The 22,285-nt window shown below is 34.6% G+C and overlaps 1 protein-coding gene across 2 annotated transcripts; it reads left to right on the top strand.

Moving 5' to 3' along the window:
• Positions 1-1,199: 1,199 nt before the first annotated feature.
• On the top strand, positions 1,200-12,909 carry LOC126729960 (factor of DNA methylation 4-like). Of its 2 annotated transcripts, XR_007657270.1 has the most exons (9): positions 1,200-1,497; positions 2,291-3,364; positions 3,469-3,650; positions 4,504-4,572; positions 4,680-4,967; positions 6,141-6,353; positions 6,456-6,688; positions 9,169-9,356; positions 12,551-12,909. XR_007657270.1 is itself a non-coding variant. In XM_050434941.1 (8 exons), exons 2-7 carry the CDS (start codon positions 2,299-2,301, stop codon positions 6,684-6,686), a joined length of 2,049 nt encoding a protein of 682 aa, XP_050290898.1. In that variant the 5' UTR covers positions 1,200-1,497; positions 2,291-2,298; the 3' UTR covers positions 6,687-6,688; positions 12,551-12,909. The 2 variants fall into 2 exon arrangements, 1 of the variants encoding a protein (XP_050290898.1); XM_050434941.1 differs by lacking the exon at positions 9,169-9,356.
• Positions 12,910-22,285: the final 9,376 nt, after the last annotated feature.

Here is a 22,285-nt window from a genome sequence, read left to right as displayed (position 1 = left end):
CAATCAATGACTACCGTTTATATGAAGCCATCAATGACACCTATCACATAAAAAAAAAAAAAAAATCAAAATCAAAATCAAAATCAAAATCAAAATCAATGATGCCTATGATTCACTAACATCAAACATATCAATGATGCTTATTATTGGTCAACATTAATAATGCAAATCTGGTCCTTCTAAGTTCCCATAGTTTCAGTAGCTTAATTAGTTAAGTCAATAGTGTGTGATGACTCACCCAAGTTATTATTACTTTCACCGTCAACAATAAGGTCATCAACATTGAATTGAGTAGACAAATGATCATTTCTTGTTGCCATCTAAATGAAGTTATAAATTGTGCAACAGGGTCTCATTACCAAAGTAATGAATATTGTTTCAGTGTCCATTTTGGTTTATCTATTAAAATGAAATATTTTAGTACCAGTCTATTTCGATATACTATTTCAAGGTTATTGCTATTAGTTTTGTTATTTATATACGTGTGTGTGTATATATATATATTATTGGTCAAAAACCATCTAATTTATTAAAAACCTTAAAATTATAAATTGGAAAGAAAAACTATTTTCTATTTTTCGATGGTTTTAGTTTATCAAACAAGTTTTTGGTTGCTGAAAACAAAAAAATTAAGAAAAAAATAGTTACAGAACATTCCCTTAATATTTTGCACTCATTAACTAACATGACACAAAGATTAAAAAATGGACATGATGAAAAATTAAACCACAATTAAAATTAATTTAATTTTCTATGAAAAACAATTATTCTTGAAGTGTATCACAAGTTTTTAATATTAAAAAAGAAAAAAGAAGTGAAGTGGGATGATAGATCTTTGAAGTCGAGGTCCTTACATGCCAAATGGCAAGACCCAAATCCTCCATTCTCCAACATCCACGTGTATATCTTCATATCCGGGCCCCACACGATCAGTGCACAAGACCCGGACCCCACAAGATACGTCGCCGTCACCATTAACTGATACTCCCAAAACCGATACTCGCTTGCTTATAGTTACTTATATCCCAACACTACCCTCTAACTTCAACGTATTCAATACATTTCACCCCCAGAACTTCAGACAAAACCACAGAAATGCCATCCAATCAACCGCGAGTACATTCCCCCATCCTCCACTCGCGCTACTTTTTATTTCCCTTCGTAAACAAAGCAGCGAAAAAACTAAGAGAGAATCAAGGATGGGGTTGTTATGGAAAAAGACGAAGAATTTATAGTGCGTGTTTGCAGAGCTCTCTCTCTTCGAATCCATTCTGAATTTACACACTAAAAGACTAAACTCCAAAGACTCTCTCTCTCTCTCAAAAACTCTGAGAAATTCTTAGTCTTCTAGAAATCTCTGGGCCATTTAGCATTGTAGACGACGAAGAGCCTTTCCACGGCGTCGTTTCGTCGTTTCAGTCTGTTACTCTCGCAATTTTTTTTTGCTTAAAAAGCGTTTGGGGAAAACGATTAGGGTTCCAGAAAACTTGTTCTAAGGTAACAACGATACACAACAATAATAAGTTCTTTTATATGTATGTATGTACATTTATGTAATGTATGGATGGATGTTTGTGCTCTGTTTGGTTGATATGAAAATGTGATGAAAGAGAGAGAAAATGAGCTGTTTGTGCTCTGTTTGACGTGATTTTTTTTTTTCCAGTTTCTTTTTACTAGGCTAAGGTTTTGATTGTTGGTGCATTGTTTGGTTGCTGAGAAAATGTAGGAGAATAAGAAAAGAAACGGAAACGCTTTGGATTATTACACAGTTGCTCAGTAAGCATGTAGTGATTGGTATATAATAAAACCGAACTCAGTTGTTGGCCAATGTGAAAATGATAACTCAGTTGTATTGATCATAACTTGTCACTTCATTAAGTTGTGAAAATATTTGATGTGTCATTATCATTGCTCTTGTTTTTGATTAGCCAATGACCTACTAGATGCACGGACCTGAGTTCTGGATGCTATAACTGTTGTTTTTTAGCTGATCTTCTAAATTACATAGAAGTGGTGACATTGAAAAGTGGGTAGCACGTGTAAGCTATCAATTTCAGTAAAGGGTTATAGTTATTTGATCATATTGGAAGCAGAACAGTGTGTAACATTATAATTTGGACAACCATTGAAGAATCATCACTTATAGAAACAGAGAACTGAACTAAAGATTACTTTCTTTCTTCTGAAATTTATGTGTTTTTCAATCTTAATTGCATTGTTGTTTAATTAGGAAAGATAGAAATAACGAATGGAATTAAAATCTGACTATTTGATTTTTGTTGTGTTTCAGGTTTGAAAATGTCTTCCAGTGCAGAAGAAGATATTAGTGAGAAGAATTTGAAGGACTATGAGTATGACCAGTATAGTGATTTGAAGAAAGGAAGAATTAAGGTTAAATATTCTAGTACAGTATATAGATGCCCATACTGCCCTGGGAAGAGGAAGCAAGACTATTATTATAAAGATCTTCTCCAACATGCTTCTAGTTTTGGTAGATCAACGAGTAGGGGCGTAAAAGAGAAAGCAAAGCACTTAGCTTTAGAGAGGTATATGAAAAGGTATCTCGATGGGCAGGCTCATTCAGAACCTGCCAAAAAATCTGAAAGTACCTCTATGCCTGATGGTGATAAGAAGTTTGCACGTTCTAGGAGGCCACTTGATGTGCCAGTTCATTCAGAACATTCTAAAAAATCTGAATCTACCCCCACGCCTGATGGTGATCATCCAAGGAGGCATCATGATGTTCAGGGTCATTCAGAACCCTCCAAAAAATCTGAACGTCACCTTTTAGCCAATGGTGATCAAGAGTTTGTGTATCCTTGGATGGGCATTGTTGCAAACATTCAAACTGAATGGAAAGAAGGAAAAAAAGTTGCTGAGAGTGGCTCGAAACTCAAGGATGAGTTTTTAAGAAAGGGGTTTAATCCTCTGAAGGTTTTTCCCTTATGGGGTTATAGGGGTCACACAGGTTTTGCCATAGTAGAGTTTAAGAATGATTGGGCTGGTTTCAACAATGCTATGTCATTTGAGAAGAGTTTTGAAGTTGAGCATTGTGGGAAAAGGGACTACTATGGACACGAAAATCCAGGAAATAAGCTGTATGGATGGGTGGCCCGAAGTGATGATTATAACTCAAGAGGTTTTATTGGTGACCATCTAAAAAAGAATGCTGATTTGAAAACCATTTCTGCCAAAGAAGCAGAAGATCAACGGAAGGCATCAAAACTTGTCTCGAACTTGACAAATACCCTTGTGAGCAAGAGTTTGCACCTTGAAGAGATGAAGAACAAATATCTTGAGACCAATGCATCTCTAAACAAATTGATGACGGCTAAGGATACAATGCTTAAGAAGTTCAATGAACGTATGCTCAAATTTCACATTTTTCCTGAAGTGAATTTACTTTGTTCTGTATGTTTTTCAACTACCATTCCTTACTAACTTTTAAGTTTCAATTTATGTTGTCAGAGATAAGAATGGTGCAGCAGAAATCACACAATCATTTTGCACAGATCTCCTTGGAGCATCAGAAGAGTACACAGCGTTTAGAAGAACAAATGAAAAGACTTGAGCAGCGTGAGAAGGAATTGCAGCAACGTGAGGCTCAGAATGAAACTGAGAGAAGGGAGCTTCATGATGAGAAAAAAATGGTAATTTATATCTTTCCATATTAAGATTGTTAAGTCTTAATAGATTGATAATCTTAGCTTGAAAACCTTTTTTTTTTCACTGAAGCTTGAAAAATCAATTGACGAAAAAATTTATTTTGAAATGGATCGTGCCCTGTTTGGGGATTTAAGAAATGTGTCATTGGCATCCATAGCTGGACTGTATTTCATTCATTCAGAATTCTCTAGATAAAATGTTTTTACATTGCTTGCAAGTGAAGTCAGATATTAGTAATTAGAATTAAAAAACTAAGAATTTTGGACCTTTGAAGGTTCCTTCTCTGTCCTTCTCCTGTGATATTTTATAATTTAAAGTTACATACATATCATTGAACCACTTGCAATGTTGGTACTGGCTTGGTCTTAGTTAAAAGGCACCATAAGGTGGTAAAGATTTTGACATCCTTCTTAATGTTGATAACAATGACGCAAACAAAAGTTTCGATGGGCTCTGGTACCAATTTTTATTGAAATTTTAGATATTCATCACTAAATAAGTTCTTTTTCATGAGATCTAGAAGGGTTCTTGAATAAGGTTTGATATATAGGCAATCACACATAGGTTTTTCTAAGCAATCACACTTAGGTTGGAGAGAGCAATCACACCTAGGTAGGAGAGAGCAATCACACCCTTAAAGCTTAATATAAGCTTATGATATTTTATTAAAGTCAATCTCACTGTCAATGTAATTGACTACAATAAAGCCTTTGTATAGGCTATTACTAAATCCTTTATTGGAAGGACTAGTACTCTATATATCCTATTCCTGGAAATACTAGGTGGAAATTCTAAACATATTATGAAATGTACCAACATCAATTTTTGCCTTTTCAGGTTGAAAGGGCTACCTTAGAGCAAAAATATGCTGATGAAAAAGTGTTAAAGTTAGCAGAGGAACAAAAGGTGTGTTTTCCGTTCTTTCTCTTGAGCTGGATCTTAGAGAAAAATATTAAAAAGTGTATCAATTATAGAACTTGCATTATTTATTTGTGTTTGATTGGCAATTGCAGATAGAAAAGGAGAAGCTTCACAGCAAAATTATTGAACTGGAAAAGAAACTTGATGCTAGACAAGCACTAGAGCTGGAGATCGAGCGGATGAGAGGGGCTTTACACGTGATGAAACATATGGGTGAAGATGGGGATATGGAGGTGAAAAAAAATATGGATGCAATTAAAGAAGATTTGAAGGAGAAGGAAGACGAATTGGAACACATGGAAGCACTCCAACAAGCTCTTGTCATCAAGGAGCGCAAAAGTAATGATGAACTACAAGAAGCTCGCAAAGAATTAATATCAGTAAGTGTTTGTCTTTCAACTCTAATGTATTCATTCTAATGGATTGGTTTGCTAGTGGGTAATCAATAGCCATTTTAGGACAATATGCCATAGCAATGCAGTGTTATTTGAGGGTTTGAAACACCATACTGAGAATGGCATAAATTAACTTTCCCAGAGGATATCGCTATAGATAATGTTTAACCAATACATGATGTGGGGACTATGGACTTATAGCGTATATGAAATTTTAAAAAAAAATTCTGAATGAGAAACACAGATGAAATTGTAGGAAAAGATATAATATTTTAAAATTTTAACATGTCAGTTTTGACAAAAAAAATTCTGTCAATCATATTCTGATGCAGAGTGATTCCATTGATCTTTTGTGACCCAATCTTCAATCTTAAGTTGATGAAACATGCTTAGGGAAAAGCTTTCCTCTTATAAAAAACTTTCTAGAACAAGAAAATATAAAAATACAAAAGGTTATTTAAAGGAGTATCATAACCCTATTATTTTCATTTGAAGGGGACAGTCTTCTCCTTCTTCTTCTTAGGGCAGGAGGGTGATTAGTTTGTGGACAACCTTGCCTAGGCCTGATCATAGCAGCATCTACCTGTTGAGGAATCAATGGCTGAAGGGCCTAGACAGTTGAATGGGAGAGGGGGTAGTTTTATTTTCCTTCTAAGCCTTCTTTGATGCAACTTGAAATCCCAGCTATAAATTGGACATTACAATTTCAATAGGGAAATATTGGGGAAACTAAAGTGTGTCAAATATTGTAATTTATTTTATTTTCTTATGATGGCTTCTCCTGCCCTTTGCACCTATTTATAAGTAAATAACTTGTGTATGCGCAGCAAATGCTATTAGGTTCAATATGCTAAATAAGGTATGAAATGAGCTACACTTTATATGCACATCCCGCACGAAGACAGAAGAACCAGTAAATGATCTCTGTCAGTTATATATATATATATATATATATATAAAATGATGAACAAGCAATCTTCCTTATAAGCATAGTTCATTGTCTGGCTGCACTATTATCTGTTCAATTTCGGATATACGGATAAGGGCAGTTATTTACTTAAGAACTTTGTTAGATATCTTGTCCTTAAACTATGCTTTTAATCCAATGTGAAAATGCTTGTGTCCTTTGGTTGGAAGTATAATTTCCTTGTTTCACAGGGAATGAGGGAAGTGTCAACCCGTGCTTTTATTGGCATCAAGAGAATGGGAGAGCTTGACAATAAGCCTTTTCTCACTGCAATGAAGAGAAAAACTTCTAATGAAGAAGCAGCTCAGAAAGCAATAGAACTGTGTTCACAATGGGAGGATTATCTTAGGGATCCAAGCTGGCACCCCTTTAAGATAATCACAGATAAAGAAGGAAATAGTAAGGTATGCCTATACTGAAAATATGTGCCTTAAGGTATTCCAAATTCTAAGGTATCCAATATTTTTTGTATACTTTCTAATGGTATGTTGGATATGGATTTACAGGAAGAAATCAATGACGAAGATGAAAAAATGAAGAGTTTGAAGAATGATGGTGATGATGAAGTTTATGAGGCTGTCAAAGTAGCCTTGATGGAGATGAATGAATACAACCCGAGTGGTCGGTACATAATACAAGAGCTATGGAATTTTAAAGAAGGAAGGAAGGCAACGTTGAAAGAAGGAGTCTTGCATGTACTAAATAAGTGGAAATCTCTTAAACGAAAGAGACGCTGAAGGTGCATATTTTAATTGTTACATTGGGCCTTTTTTTAGGTTGTATAGAACGAGTTAAATATTTTACTAAAAGAAAAGGTACATAACCATATTCTCAGTTATTACTTACATATTAAAAGCTAGATACAAACTTAGACTTAACCATACAGACACAACACTTAGTAACACCTAGTAACTTAGTACGGAACACATATCCACTTCAAAACAACTATATCATTTATATAAGTGGCAGCCCTCATCCTATCCCACATGTAGGTAGTAAACAAAAAGGTGGGGGTATGTGTCATATTGCACTTCCCTCTGGATTTGTTTTTTCCCTTTCTCTGCTAGTGCATCTGCCACCCTGTTATCTTCCTTGTAGACGTTTCTAAGTAAGTGGGGCTGAGTTCCCACTTGAACCAGGTACCTGCAATCACAAATTAAGTTTGTGAGTAATGGTGGATAATTACTATCATCAGTGAGTAGCCAGTTATAGGCCAATTGGGAGTCTGCTTCCACAATGAGGTGATTGAATCCCTTATTTTGAGCTAGTTGGAGTCCAAATCATATTGCCCACAATTCCACCACAATGCTTGTTGTTGTGCCTATATTTAACGAAAACCCAAGCACCCAATTGCCATATTCATCTCTAAAAATCCCACCACCTCCAGAAGGGCCAGGACAGCCCTCTGCATAGACATGGCAAAACGGGTCAGAATTTTTTGACCCGACCCGAAAAATACCCGACCCAACCCGATTTTTTTGACCCGAAGCAAAAACGGGTTGACCCGTGACCCGACCCGTGTTTTTCGTGGGTCAACCCGACCCGACCCGACCCGAACCCGAACCATTTTTTTAAAACTTTTTTTTTTTTTTTTTGGTAAAAAAAATAGTAAAATTAAGACAATATTGGTTTAATTGTTTGTTGTGAGCTTTAAGGAAACAATTGATGCATTTACATAACTGCATGCAAATTAATTGAAAGATAAATGGTTGAGCATTCTGTAATGAGTAAAGATTTTTAAATATCAAATAGTAAAGTACATGCCAAGATAATCTGGTTACAGTAGAATTAAAAACATAGATTTAAAATTGTAGACATGTGTGAGAAACATTCACAAGTGTGAAAATAGTGAAGCCAAAGTATCAAATCAGCATAAATTATGAATACTTAGACCTATTTTTTTAATAATTTATGTCCAAAATAAATGGCTTTCCAAAATAAATTATGATATTTCCTAGTGTGTGTGTTACTTAACAATGATATGATATTCATAAAAGAGACCATGTATAAATAAGTAAGCAATCAAACTTAAATGTACATCTCAATTGAAATAGAGTGCTAACTACAATTGATAATAGATTATAAAATTAATTTTCAAGATTGTAAATTTCTTATATGTTTTTATTCTTTATCAAATGGGTTATCCAATAAGTCATTTGTAATTTTGTTTTATATTTTAGAATGTTGATATTGTGTAGAAATAAAACTTGTGTATTTGTTTTACTTATCTTTGTATTATTTTGTGTTAGATAGCAATGTTAGGATTTGTATAATTTTAAAATTACTGAATAAGTATTAATAAGTTTAACTGAGTTCATTCTTAATATAAGTAGTGAATTCAAAATAATGCATTTTACATCAAGTAATTTGTTGCATAACTTTTCAAATGGCAAATACATGTTTTCTTTAAAAAAAAAAAAAAAAATCATGTAAAAAATACAGGTCAACCTGACCCAACCCGACCCGACCCGCAACCTGATTGACCCGAACCCATTTTTAACCCGCTTAAAATGACCCGTTTTGACCCGTGACCCGTTTGACCCAACCCGACCCGCCCGTTTTGTCATGTCTACCTCTGCATGACCATCACCACCAGTATTGTGTTTTACATAATTCTGTGGGAGAGAGGACCATGCTATTAGTTGCCCTTGTTTGGAATAGTGTCTTGTTTTAATGACACTGAGATGGGTGAATTTAATTGCATGATTGTGAGCAATTAGTATGTCTGGTGGTTTTGACTCCAGAATATAATATTAGCTATATACCTATCAAAAAAAATATATTTTAAATGGTTGCTGGCTATCCAAATTGACCACGTTTTGAAAGCAAATATGGTTGCCCAGTTGTTAGTGTACATTGGGGTTTTTTTATTCAGGTTTTGATTTATTCATTGTTCTATACTTGGTTGGAAAATTTTTTAAGGTTACTGGGTATAGTTAATGAATTCCAAACTTGTAAGGACCAAGTACAATCTTGCAAAACATGTAGAGGTGTTTCTAATAGTGAACATCTAGGACATTGATCATTGGGTTCCAGGTTATGAACTAAACTATTGTTATGTATTTGGCTGTGCACGGCTTTCCAGAGGAATAATTTTATTTTGGGTTTGCATGGAGCTTCCCAAATATAGTTGAGAGATAGCTGCCCTTCAGGTGGTTATAAGATTGTAAGGCGTGAAAAGCTGACTTAACTGTGCATTTGCCTTTTTCATTTGGTCAGATTTAGTGGTCTGGATAATGATTAGCTATTGGCATTGGAAAGGCTCTTATGATATTTTGGAGCCAAGACGGTAATTGGAATGATAGGGAAGTGAATTTCCATCGACCATGAGTGTTGTGTGCTTGTGCCATTGTGAGGAGTTGATCATGAATTGTTAAAGGGCCCTCAGTGCCTTAAAGGCCCACAAGGTAGCCAATCATCACTCCAGAATTTAATGTGTTCATCATTTCCCACTTTCCATTTAAGCCTCTGTTTTAAGAAATTTTTCCCATTTATGATGGCTTGCTATGCGTGTGAACAAGTTTGTGGTTTACTAGCTTCCAAAAATATTATGTTTGGGGAAATATCATTGTTTTAGAATGGAAGCCCATAATAAGTTGGGTTGATTTCATAATATACAAGCTAGATTAGTGAGGAAAGCCAAATTGGTGGTCTTCATAGGTCTAATACCAAGTCCACCCTTAGATTTGTGAAGATTTACTTGGAGCTAACTTATAAGATGGATCTTTTTACTTGTGAGTGTTTCCTCATAAGAAACTTTGGGTCATGGTATCCATTTTGTCTAGCACTGTTATGGGGATAAGGGTTGTTTGCATGGTATATAAGGGAATGGATGTTGTAACTGATTTGATGAGAGTGAGACAACCAGCCATGGTAAGGTATTTGTTTTCCATCCTTGAAGTTGGGCTCTTATTTGGTCTATCAGATTAGTTGAAATGAGCAGGCTTCTTAAGTGTTGTAAGAAGAGGTGTTCCAAGGCAATTTCCCATTTGAGAGGTGATAGGAATCTCAACCATATTAGCAATAGTATCTTTAATATGCATTGGAGTGTTTCGTGAAAAGAAAAGTTTAGATTTGGCTGTGTTAAAAATTTTGCCAGATGCCTAACTGAATTGTTAAAATATTTCAAATAGCTGACTACATTCAGAAGGTATGGCTTGGGCAAAAAGGAACATATCATCAGCAAATAGCACATGGTTGAAAATGAACCCTTTGGAGTTTCTTTATGGAAGTACATTAGAGGTGGTTGGGGAATTATCTCTCAAGGAAGCATTTCCGATGTTGTATCACATAGCAAGGAATAAGGATGCATTTGTGGCAGAATATTTGCGTTGGCAAAATGAGATTGCGCACTGGATTGTGCTTTTTGTTAGATCAATACAAGATTGGGAACTAGCAAATTTGGAATCTTTCTTTTCTCTTCTTTATTCTTCTAAGATGGATGGGAATAAGGAAGATAAATTTGTGTGGTTAGCTGTCCAGAGTGGTTCTTTTGAAGTGAAGTCGTTTTGTTCAATATTATCTAACAGAGGTCATCATCCCTTCCCTTGGAAAAGTATTTGGAAGGTGAAAGCTCCTGCTAAGGTAGCTTTTTTTACTTGGACAGCAGCAAAGGGGAGGATTCTAACTTTGGATAGTTTGAGGAAGAGAGATATTTGTGTTGTTAACAGGTGTTGTATGTGTAAAAATGATTGGGAATCGATGGACCACCTGCTCATTCATTGTCTTTTTGCCTTTGGCTTACGGTCCTTTGTATTTAGCTTATTTGGTATTTCCTGGGTTATGCCTAAACAAGTGGTTGAGTTTCTTGCTTGTTGGCTTAGAGGTGTTGGGTGACATAGGACAGCATCTGTTTGGGGTGTTATCCACAGCTTATTATGTGGAACATATTGCGATAATGAAACAAAAGAATCTTTGAAGGGGAGGAGTGTTCTATCATCGAGTTTAAGTGAATTCTCCTTCTCTCTTTGTTTGAATAGAGGACTGCTTTGAGTGGTCTTGACATACCCTCTGTTTTAGATTTTGTAGATTTTTGTAATTTTGGGTAGATTTTTGCTTTCCTTGTACACTTCCTGTGTACCAAGAAAGTGGTTCTCCTAATGCTAATTGGCTTCAGATTCCTTGTATAGATAGCTTGGTCCATCATGAGGGAGACAGTTTAGACAAATAATAAATAAATATGGGGATAAAAGATCTCCTTGTTTAGGCAATATTGGGCCTTCTTTACCATTCCATAAAATTTTCAAGGTAGTGGTAGTTACACAATTCATGATAAGATCAATAGTGGAAGGTGGAAACTTGTAAAATATTAGAGATTCATGTATAAAATGCCAGTTTAGTCTACCTCTATCATAAGCCTTGTCCAAGTCAATTTTGGTTGCAAAGCACCCTTGCTTTCCTTTCTTGTGTTGAAGGTAGTGAATTAATTCCTGAACTAGGACATAGCTATCACTTGTCCGTCTACCCAGGACAGCCCAATTGGGCAGGTCCAGGGTGAATGAAGTTATTAAGATAAGGTTTCAGTTGGGTCACCAGAATTTTGGCAATGAGTTTATATAGTGAATTACATAAACTAATAGGACAAAAATGAGTAACAAGTTCGGGATTAGTATTTTTAGGAATCAAAATGATTTTAGTGTGATTCAAAGGCTGGGGGATAGTTTCAGTAATAAATATAATTTGGATGAATTTCGTAATATCTTCACCTATAATCTGCCAACTTGTTCGATAAAAATATGCATGAAACCCATCAGGTTCTGAAGCTTTAAAATCTCCCATGCTAAATAACACCTGGTAGATTTCTTCTGGGGATGGAAGCTGGGCCAAGGATTTTTGAAAATCTGGTACCGCTAGAGATTCAAAGGACCATGGCTTTGGGTGTGTGAGGGTTGCACTGGTATTATTCAGAGAGCTAAAAAGGTTTTGAAAGTGGTTATGAATGAGGTTAGAGAGTTGGGACTCAGCTAGCCACTGCCCATTGTTATCTCTAAGAGTAGTTACTTAATTTCGAGCTTAGCTTTGGATGGTGGTTAGGTGAAAGTATTTTGTATTGGCATCCCCATGAGAGAGCCAAGTAATCCTAGACTTCATATGCCAAATTCCTGATATAACACCTGGTTATGATGTTGCATCAGTTCCTTCTCTAGTTGTATAAGTGATGGGGAAAAACGGGTGGACAACGCCTGTTGAATACCCTCAAGTCATGCTAGTAGATGTCATTGGGGGAATGTTCAATATGAAGCATATAAGGATATAAGGTTTTAAAAAAATTAATAGTAATAAATGAAGCATATGCAGGTTACACTGTAATGTAGTGCATTTGTTGAATTCTGTGTACTTATGCTAGTAGTTAATAAATGTAAACACCAGTTAGAAATCAAGGAAATATTGGATTGCTTAGTTGCTTCTGTTAGCATTATTTTGAAGCCATTTTCATGATTTCTATAAATTTTTGGATTCCCTTATTTTGCAAGTTATACTGGTTGGCACAGATTGATCTTCTATTCAATAAATCTCGTTTTAGGTCATTATTTAATCCTCAAATGTATAGATTAGGACTTTTAGGTATTTCATGCTATTTTAATTCTAATTTATTTTTCAGGATTTGTGGCCGAAGAGTCCTTTTATTAAGGAAACATGGATGTGGTGCTTCAAGAGTTTCAACGATTTTGTGTGCTTGGGTCAATGGTAGGCTATTGTTAGTGTTTTATCTAATGCATATCCGTAATCAGATGGAGTATAAGAAACTTTAGAATTTTCATTTTGGTGATTTATGTTTTCTGTGTATGAAAAGATAGAATGGACAGATGAGATCGGATGATGGTAGTTTTTATTGTTTTGCAATAGGTGTCGGAATATATTAGGATCAAGCTTCACAACCTTTAGGATATGTTACATCACTACTTGATAACTTTTCATTTAGAATAGAATAATATCTTGATAACTTTTCATTTAGAAAAATATCTCGAAAGTTTGTGTTTTTTTTGTTCATAACAAGTCTCATATTCTTTTAGGTTATGTTAACTATTATATTAATGGGATAGTTATTGATATATATGATTATTTTGATATTTTGCAAGCATTTACTATATAAGGAGACAATGTGATATAAGGAAACAATGTAATCAAATTATGGCTTTGTTAAAGGCACGTTTCGAAAAAAATATAAATAAAAAAATAAAAAAAAGGGTTATATAAGTCTCTTGAACTTGACTTTGTGCATGTAAGGAAAAATTATTAGGTACTTCCGGAGCACCATAAATGCGTACTCCTTTCTCTCACATGAATGGTGGGTCCTACCATGAATTTTATTAATGGGACCTACCATTTATGTGAGAAGAGGAAGTAAATATTTATGGTATTCCGGGAGTATACAATAATTTTCTATAAGAGAGAGTTACACTTAATATAACATTTTCAATATTATAGCACTTACTTAGGGTTTTATTTTAGTAAATAAATCTGTCATTTAGTTATAGGGTCATGCTAACGAGTGCCCTAAGAGCACTCGTTAACAATCCATTTTAGAAAAATTTTGACATCATTTTTATGAGAAATGAAAAAAGCTGTTAAAACATTAATTGTTTTTTTTTTCTTTTCCCATAAAAACTTTCTTTAACTGGATTGTTAACGAGTGCTCTAAGAGCACTCGTTAGCATTTCCCTTAGTTATATTATCTCCTCCTACCATTCATACTTGCAAAATATACAAACTAATTATTTGTAATAATGGTGGTTATTCTTTCATTCGGATTGTTTGGTTTCTCACGCAAATGAAATTGGGCGGAAATATAGACTGTGGCTTGTGCTTTAGACTCGTTTGTGGTTCAGGCCTTGTATGATGTATCTGTTTCTTAGTTGATGAAATTTTCTTACCTATCCAAGAGCTACATAGGCTTCCAGAAAACTAGGGGTGTAAAATGGGTGGATTTGGATTGGGTACATAAAACCAAAGTTTTTAATTGCTGCTAAAAAATAGGTTCTAGAATTTTTGTAAGAGCTGGCACCTACAAATGAAACTAACAACCCTCCATGTGTCCTTGACTACTTGTTTCATTCAAATTTACTTAATTACTTTGACTTTTTTTAGTCTTACCTTATTTTGGTCATTTTATAGGCCCCCAACGCATCAACAAGCTCACAACTTTTATAAGTTTTACAATTTTACTTGCTTTTACTATTAGCTTCCCTTAAAAACTACTTCACCTTTCCAGTCTCATAGTCTTACACTAACTCTTTTCAATCTCTTTACAAAAATTATTAGAGCATTGATGAGTGGGTTTTACATACCTATATATATATATATATATATATGTATGTATATATTTTGTGAATTTATATGATTATTTAGTCTTGACCGACCCCTCAAAGATAAATTTCTAACTCTGTCCCTGCACGCTGGAATGTATACATATATATTATAATAAATAATATATATGTATTATGGGTAAAACCCAACCCACCTAATTACCCAATAATCAAAAGTATCAAAATTCCCATATAGTTCGAAAATGATCAAAATACTTTTAAAACTCTCTATAATTGTCGAAATACCCCAAAACTATAAAATGAACAAAATACCCCTATAACAGTATAACTTATAAAATGACAAAAATACTCCTGAAACCAAAAAATGACCATAATACCCCTAAAACCTGAAAATGACCGAAATACCCTGAATCTTATAAAATGACCAAAATACACTTAAAACCTAAAAATGACCAAAATATCCTTAAAACCCATAAAATTATTGAAATACTATCGAAACCTAAAAATGACCGAAATATCCTCAAAACTTAAAAATGACTGAAATACCCAAAACCTAAAAAATGACCAAAATACCCTTTGAGACCTGCAAAATAAGCAAAATACCTCCGAGACTTAAAAGATTTCCTAAATACCCTTGAATCCTAAAAAATTACCGAAATACCCTTGAAATCTCATAAATAAATAAAATACCTCCAAAACCTAAAAAATGATTAAACGACCCCTAAATCCTAAAAAATGATCGAACTACCCCCAAGACCTCCAATATAACCAAAATACTCCTAAACCTAACTTATTCATGAGAGGGAGATGCAAAAATGATGGCTCACTTTTATTTTTTCTTATTTATTTTTTTACTTTTTGATAACAATTTATCTCTTTGTAAAGTGGTGGGCCTTGCTTGTAGTGCTGGGCTGCTTCCTGTTGCACTAGACTCAAGTTTTCTAGATAATAGAGTTGGGATCGGTCCAACTACAACTCAATTTGGTCCGGCTTGTGCGTAAACTATGCCTTATTTGCCAGAAACATGCTTGCAGCAAGTAGAACTGTTTCAGATAAGTTGTGGCAGACAGACATGGTAATAATGACAAAATAAAATATCTTGGCTACTTAATGGAAAATGACCAAATAATCCCTATTCAAGAAACATGATCACAGTAATAATAATCACTTTTACAAAAAGAACAAAGGTAACAAATGGTAGTATATGTGGGTTAATCAGAAGAGAAAGAAGTCAGATTAAATCTGGTCCGCAGGAGCAAAACCAGAAAGGAGAGAACATTTCTTCTCAACGCAATTAATCTCCCAGGAAAATCCTGCCGTAGAAATTAACTACCTTGAGGGAAACGGACCTGAATGGCTGATGCACAAAGGGCTCCTTTTGGTTTTGACAGAGAGTAGGATTTTGTGAGGGAGAGAGGAAATCAATCTATTAGTGCATGTCTGCCATTCTAACTTTCTATCTATTTTCTTTTTGGTTTTTCTCTTTTTCTTTCTTTTCCCCGCACTCATTTCTTTCTATTTCCTCGTATATCTTTTTATATTCCTATTCCTTCGTTATGGTTCTCGTGCTCTGTCCCCTTTGTTCACGGCAAGGGTTTCTTTTTATAGTGCCTGCCATGACCGAATTTTACTGTTTTAGCCATTAACCTCCTTTGTCTAGTCTGAGTTTACTTGCCGACCACCACTGGTCCGTTTGTGTGCCACCCCCCCTATCACTAGACAAAGAAGGGTATTTTGTTTGTTTGTCTACCGTGGCACCCTTTCCTGCTATGGTCTTGGTTCTTTCTCTCTCCCTATCCCTCATGGCATGCACCTAGTGGTTCCAACTCAGCTTACTTCTTTTGGGTAGTATGTCATCCCAGTAGGACACTTCCCCAAAAGAGCCCAAGCAGGAACCTCAAAAATAAATTTTTCCCCTCTCCTACCACCAAACCATGCCCTTTTACCTCTGGCCCATAACCTCGCCATGCCCTGTATTGGCTGGGTACAGACTGGTGGTGCCTGGGCCTTATGCTTGCCTCCCTTCCATGTGTGTCAAAAATCTCCCTGCTGCTCATTCGTCTATCGTGGTCTGAAGGCTTGCTTACATAGTCTACCGTCCGTTTTCTTTGATCTTTTATGTGAGAGCTTTTCGATTTCCCGCTCCCCTTAAGAGCTGGACTTTATTTGATACTGGGTCTTACATTTCTTTTGGCCCATTTCTTGATTGCTCCCATTTCCAGTCATATTACTTTGTCATTCCTGCTATAATGACTCAATCCTGCTGGGCCTTTTTAGGCCAGCCGTTTACTCTTTCTCCCAGTGGCTTAGCATGGCCATTGGTTCTCTTACTTATGAGCTCTTGTGTCCCTTTTGTTTTTCTTTTGGGCATCCTTGGCCCATATGCTTTCTTTGGGCTTCCTTTGCCCTTTTACTAACTTTGCATTCCCATGAGCTTTTACTAACTTCATTGGGCTTTCCTGACCCAATTACCTTATTCTCATCCTTGGGGTTCATAGGCCTGCCATTAACCCTTTACTTTCTTTGTTTGCATTACTTTGGGCTTGCAGTGGCCCATTCTCACTTTTCTATATCATATGCTGCCTATGGGTATGCTATTTCTCTCTTTTCGGGTTTTTTAAAACCCATTTGCCTCTTCAAGGCCCATTTGTTTATTTCATGGGCCTGTGATCTATTATTCTTGCCACTTGAGACTAATGGTTTTGCCATCTATTTGCCAACCCTTTGCTGCCCTTGTTGTTGGGCTTTCTTCTTTCTTCTTGGATCCTCAAAAATGACCCTCAACACTCTTCAAATAGAATTATTATTTCTTTTTTGTTGTAAGATTTTACTTGTTTGTAATGGTAAGTCAATTGAAATAGAATTATAGGCTCCATATTTTTTTTTAATAATGATGAAAAGATAGAAAATCTTTTGCAATTGAAACAGATTAACACAGAGGATACAAATATTTCAATGAAGAGGGAAAGAGACAACAAGATGGTTTCACATCATTGTACATAACCGTGACCTTTCTTCTCCATTTTCTTTTTTTCTATTTTGAAGACTGAAGCTATATATATATATATATATATATATATATCAATATTTTTATAAACATTTAAGTTTAATTCTATGCATTTGTCCTTTACATGAATGGTATCAAGCCAGATTTTAGTACTTTTGACAGCACTTTTCAGTTTTGGTTTTAAATTTATTTAATATTGTATGATGGCATTAGAGCACTAATTAATTAGAGAATGTCATCAGGATGCCACCAATCCAGCCACAAGAAAATATACAATTCTCATTAATTGATAAAACTATACAATTTACAGCAAAATGAAACACTAATCAAGAAAATATCCTAATTAAAATATCAATTATCTTATTTTCTTAGTTTTTTCTTTTCTTTTTTCACATACAACAATCACCTTCCACTGCTTGGAGGACTTTTATTGGGGCTGAGGTTTTGTGGGGTCGTTTGAGCGGTGGGAACTGTCAGCTTTCTCTAGACGAGTTCTTCTATTGCTACAAGCCCCGTCAGATTGTTTCGTCCAAAGGGACTTACCATTTCTCCGTCAGGGAAAAGGACTTAAGGCTTGTATCTGACATGCCAGATTCCAACAGGAGTTGGAAAAGTAGATATTTTTTCCTTGAGGGATCTTATTGGGTATGTCGTCCAGAAGAGTAGGATACCATGCCTCATGGTTTTGACAATACCTGGGCATTAGTTAAACCCTCAGGTTTTAACAGCTTTTGATTAACCGTCAGCTTTTTATCCTTTTATTACTCCATTTAGTTTTTTAACGTCTTCACTTTTGTCTCTTCAGCCTGTAGTCGTCCATATATAACCACCGAGCAAGAGGCGTTCATCCGTCGGGTTCTTGAAATCCCTTTGGAGGAACGATCTTCCCTTATCTTAGGAATACGTAAAGAAATAATAAAAAAATAAATGCAAAATGAATAGTACCAATGTAAATTTATATTGTTGCTATAGAACCATATTTTTTCCATAATTTTGCATGGATTGATGTGTGAATTTTTGGTTTGATTGGCTAAAATGTGGTATTTTTTTCTATTATACAATCACTAACACAAGTGTTCTGAATGTTGGCTGGTCAGGAAGGATACGACTTTTATTTGGTGCATTTGTGCATTGGACATGTGCTTGGATTGTATTGTGTCCAGTACACAGATGCACCAAACAAAAACATCACCCAATTTGGAAAATGAAATCTGAATTGGTTCAACTTAAGAACCAAATATTAGGGGAAAAAGTGGCAAATTTGGTGAAGTCTATGGATGTTAATTTTCTATATCTTGTGATAATGCCAAAAATCATCAGTCCCTTAGTCCAAAGGTGGTATGGACGACAGAAGTGGATCCTTCAAATAGATGATCTTAAGTCTAAAACTCAAGTTAGTAAATCCTCCGAAGATCAAGTCAATAAGATGATTTTGAGAGAATAAAGAGCATAAGGTATTACAAGGAATATTTGTGTGTCCTTTGTATTACTAAGAAGAGCATAAAATATCCACTCTCTTCCTTTATCCAAGTTTCAAAATTTATGATTTTATTTATCTTAAGATGGTAAAAAAATTGTACAAGCTTAGCTGCCATGAATATCATATTATTCTCAATTCTCAGGGTAACTCTTTGGATAGCTAAATACAAGAAGTAAAAACAATCCACTATGGAAGCACCCCGTGAGAAATATAATGTAAATAATAATAATAAAAACCACGTGTTTCTTAACTTTTTGAGGCACATGAAAGTTATTTCATTGTTGGTTCCGAAAGTTTACTTACCATGTGTTTTTGGTCCCTAAAATTTCAAATGAGCGCTATTAGTCCCAAAAGTTTAAAAAGTGAATGTTATTGGTCCCTATGTTAATGTCTATTAGTTCATTGTCTATGTGTTTAATGAAATAATGATATTTCATTTTTTAAGTGACCTAGCAATGCTATCATTATTAAAAAATTACACAATCAAATCACAATATGAGTTGTCAAAACACTTTAAATAACTTAGACTTATCCATTTATGCTCCAATTTGTTTGTTTGTTTGTTTTTTTATTTATTTATTTTATTTATTTACAATAACCAATGCGCTCATTCAAATATCCAATTGGATTGTGGCTAGTGGTGATGATATTGTAAAGATAGAGGTAAAGAAAAGAAGGTGATGTTATAGTAGATTAGGAGCCAAATGGTTTGGGATTCAAATTTTATTTGAAGCAAGCTGTTCAAAAGATTTTCAACCTTCGTTTAGATGCCCAATGCATGAGAAATTTTGTTTAATCTTTAAACATAGAAATTGATGCAAATCACGTTATGAAGAACAAAGAGTTTTTATTATTTTCCTTTTCCTATTTGAATTAGGATTTATTTACTCTAGTATTTTGAATTAAAATCCTTTTCCTAGTTGAATTGGGATTTTAATTGTTTTTCTTTTCCTAGTTAAATTGTTTTTCCTTTCTCAAGTAGAAATAGGTTTATTATTTCTTTTCCTAAAAGGAGTAGGAGAAATTCTATTTCTATAAATATTCTTTATAGAGGGGTTGATTATTGATGTTATGCGTTGATTAATAAAAGTTTGTTAGAGATGTTTTCTCTATTATTTTGCCTACTAGCCTAGTGTTCTTGTGGAACTTAAGTTTCGTGGAAGAGTTGTAGTAATTGTGTGTTATAGATTCTGCTTCTACACGCCTACGCTACATCAGAAACTCTTTGTTTGACAACTTAGATTTTGACCTGCACTTATGTGTAACTAGTTGAAAACCCGTGCTATACATGGGAAAACTTTTCCTAAATGTATGTTGGTCTCAAGCTTTGCATAAAAAGTATAATTAAATTATGTTGGTCTCAAACTGAAACAATAAACTTGGTTTCTATAGGATTCTAATCTTCACTATTTACATCAATAGGAATTGAGTAAGCAAGAAAAGCTTGAAGAGGATTCATATAAATGAACATCTAAATAAACATAGATTTGCTATAATAAAAGCATCTCCAATAGATGCTCTATATCTATTTTTTGGAGAGAAAAGCCCACTATTCACACTCCAACAAATTCTCTAAGCACAAAAATTTTCTAAATATTTTTTGAAGTTGCTACAGTGCTTATCTAGATTTAGAAAACATTGTAGCAACTCCATACCCTTATTTTATCTTAAAAAATTGCCCAGTGATATTAATTTACTATTCTTTCTCTCTCATCCAAATATTTTTCCTTCTCTCTATTGTGCTCTTGATTTCTCTTCAGAATACATCAACATAGCTCTCTCTCTTCAAAAACTCCTCTCTCACAAAATCAACCCTTGCCGTTACTCTCTCTCACAAAAAACTCGCACCGTGTCTTTCACAAAAGAAATCACATCGTGTCTTTCAATCGAAGTTTGCTCAACCACCTGTGACGAAGAATGGAGTTCTAAAAACATTGGTTCAACCTTGAATATCGGTACCCAAAATTTTGATTTAATATGGTTTTTGTCATGTTTGAATTTATTAGTTTATCGTATGAGTTGATGATTTGGTGGTTTTGAATGATTTTCTATTGTTTTCACCACTATCTAGGTTTAGGTTTTGGGTTTTTGGTTCTTTTCTCTCTGTTTGTCTTTTACTTTGTTTCTTGATCTTTTCTCTATTTTTTTCTATTTAATTAATATTATTAGAGTCGACAAACTAATTTGATTCCTTTAGAGTTTCTTATTTTCTAATAGAAATTTGGGTCTCATCTCTATTGCACACCAACTGATCGATAGAGAAGACATGGGTATGTTTAAGAATTGACATGGAAAGCTTTTGTTTAAGAACTGGTATGTTTAATACACGGGCAACAAAGTATTTTTCTAATGCTCTATTTTTATCAGTACACGCACACTCACATGCACAGCCTTGCAGCAATACATGCACAGCTCATCATTAGTACACGCACACCCCTACATCAGTACATGCACACCCCTACACTAGCACACACACACATACTTGGACCCAAATACACTTACACAATAGAGATACCTAACATATTACTACATAAGATACATTCTTCTTGATCGATTGGATTGATAATCTGGACATCCTATGTTTAACTTTGGCATTTGTTGATGGTTTTAATTCAAAGTGGTTGTAGCTTTGAATTCTGGTTTCTTGAGATATTTGCTTACATGTGGGGTATGCTTCTTAGAGTGATTTTCTTATTTTAATCTTTTCATATTTGTGTATGTTCTATAATTTATTGTTTCCCCTATTTTTGATTCTTGGTGGATACCTGACATTAGTTTGAACAATGGAAATATTTTTGAAATTTTGATGCGAGATGCTTCAGCATTGTAGTTTATAAACACTTCTTTATGTTGGGTCTTAGATAAGCTTAATATTTCTTTTCCTTTACCTATAAGAGGGACACTGACTTTATAGTGGAAGGATAATTGCATTGCACCAAAGCAATAAGGTAATAAAGAATTTACAAGACACTGACAGTAGGGAATAAATTTTGAGGAAATAATGGTCCAAAGTTTCAATTAGAGAAAGCTTAACCATTAAGTACTTGAGCCAATAAATAAGTGATACCAAGACCTAATTTACCATTGGTTTCTACATGTGTTATGGATTTTTGAGCTCAATATATGATCTGCTTGAGGGGTTTTCTGCAGGGTGTGAAATCTGCCTGAGTGCGTTTGTTTTAATTTTTTCATGTTGTGAAATCTGTTTGAGGGGTTTCTTACAGTATCAATATGTGAATTATTAACACATGCTGCAATGATTGTGTGTGTTTTTAGTGGCAGCAACTTGGGAAATTTGTTCCATGGGTAGTAATACAAATTATGCACATAATATGCTTCTAAATGACTCGGATTTTGATGATGATTTTGAGATAATTGCATTTCTTGCATTGGAAGAAGAACGATTAGAAAAAGAGAGGGCGTCAATAGCACATCGAGGTTCTATTCCACGCCATAGTTTCATCCAACCTGATCATGGGCAAGGTCACCAAAGACTTTTTCAAGACTATTTTGCAGAATCACCAGTATATCATCTTAACATATTTCGAAGGAGGTTTCAAATGAGTCGTTCTCTTTTTTTAC

The sequence above is a fragment of the Quercus robur genome, chromosome 1 (assembly GCF_932294415.1).
Source record: "Quercus robur chromosome 1, dhQueRobu3.1, whole genome shotgun sequence".
NCBI classification, from domain to species: domain Eukaryota; kingdom Viridiplantae; phylum Streptophyta; class Magnoliopsida; order Fagales; family Fagaceae; genus Quercus; species Quercus robur.
Note: the sequence above shows the minus strand (reverse complement) of the source record. Positions and strands in the feature narration are given on the sequence as shown.

Excerpts from the sequence above, each read along its gene's own strand:
- LOC126729960 (XM_050434941.1), top strand. The coding sequence starts at position 2,299 with ATGTCTTCCAGTGCAGAAGAAGATATTAGTGAGAAGAATTTGAAGGAC. Across the intron at positions 3,365-3,468 it reads GCTTAAGAAGTTCAATGAAC|AGATAAGAATGGTGCAGCAG; the intron begins GTATGCTCAAAT and ends TTATGTTGTCAG. Across the intron at positions 4,968-6,140 it reads CTCGCAAAGAATTAATATCA|GGAATGAGGGAAGTGTCAAC; the intron begins GTAAGTGTTTGT and ends CTTGTTTCACAG.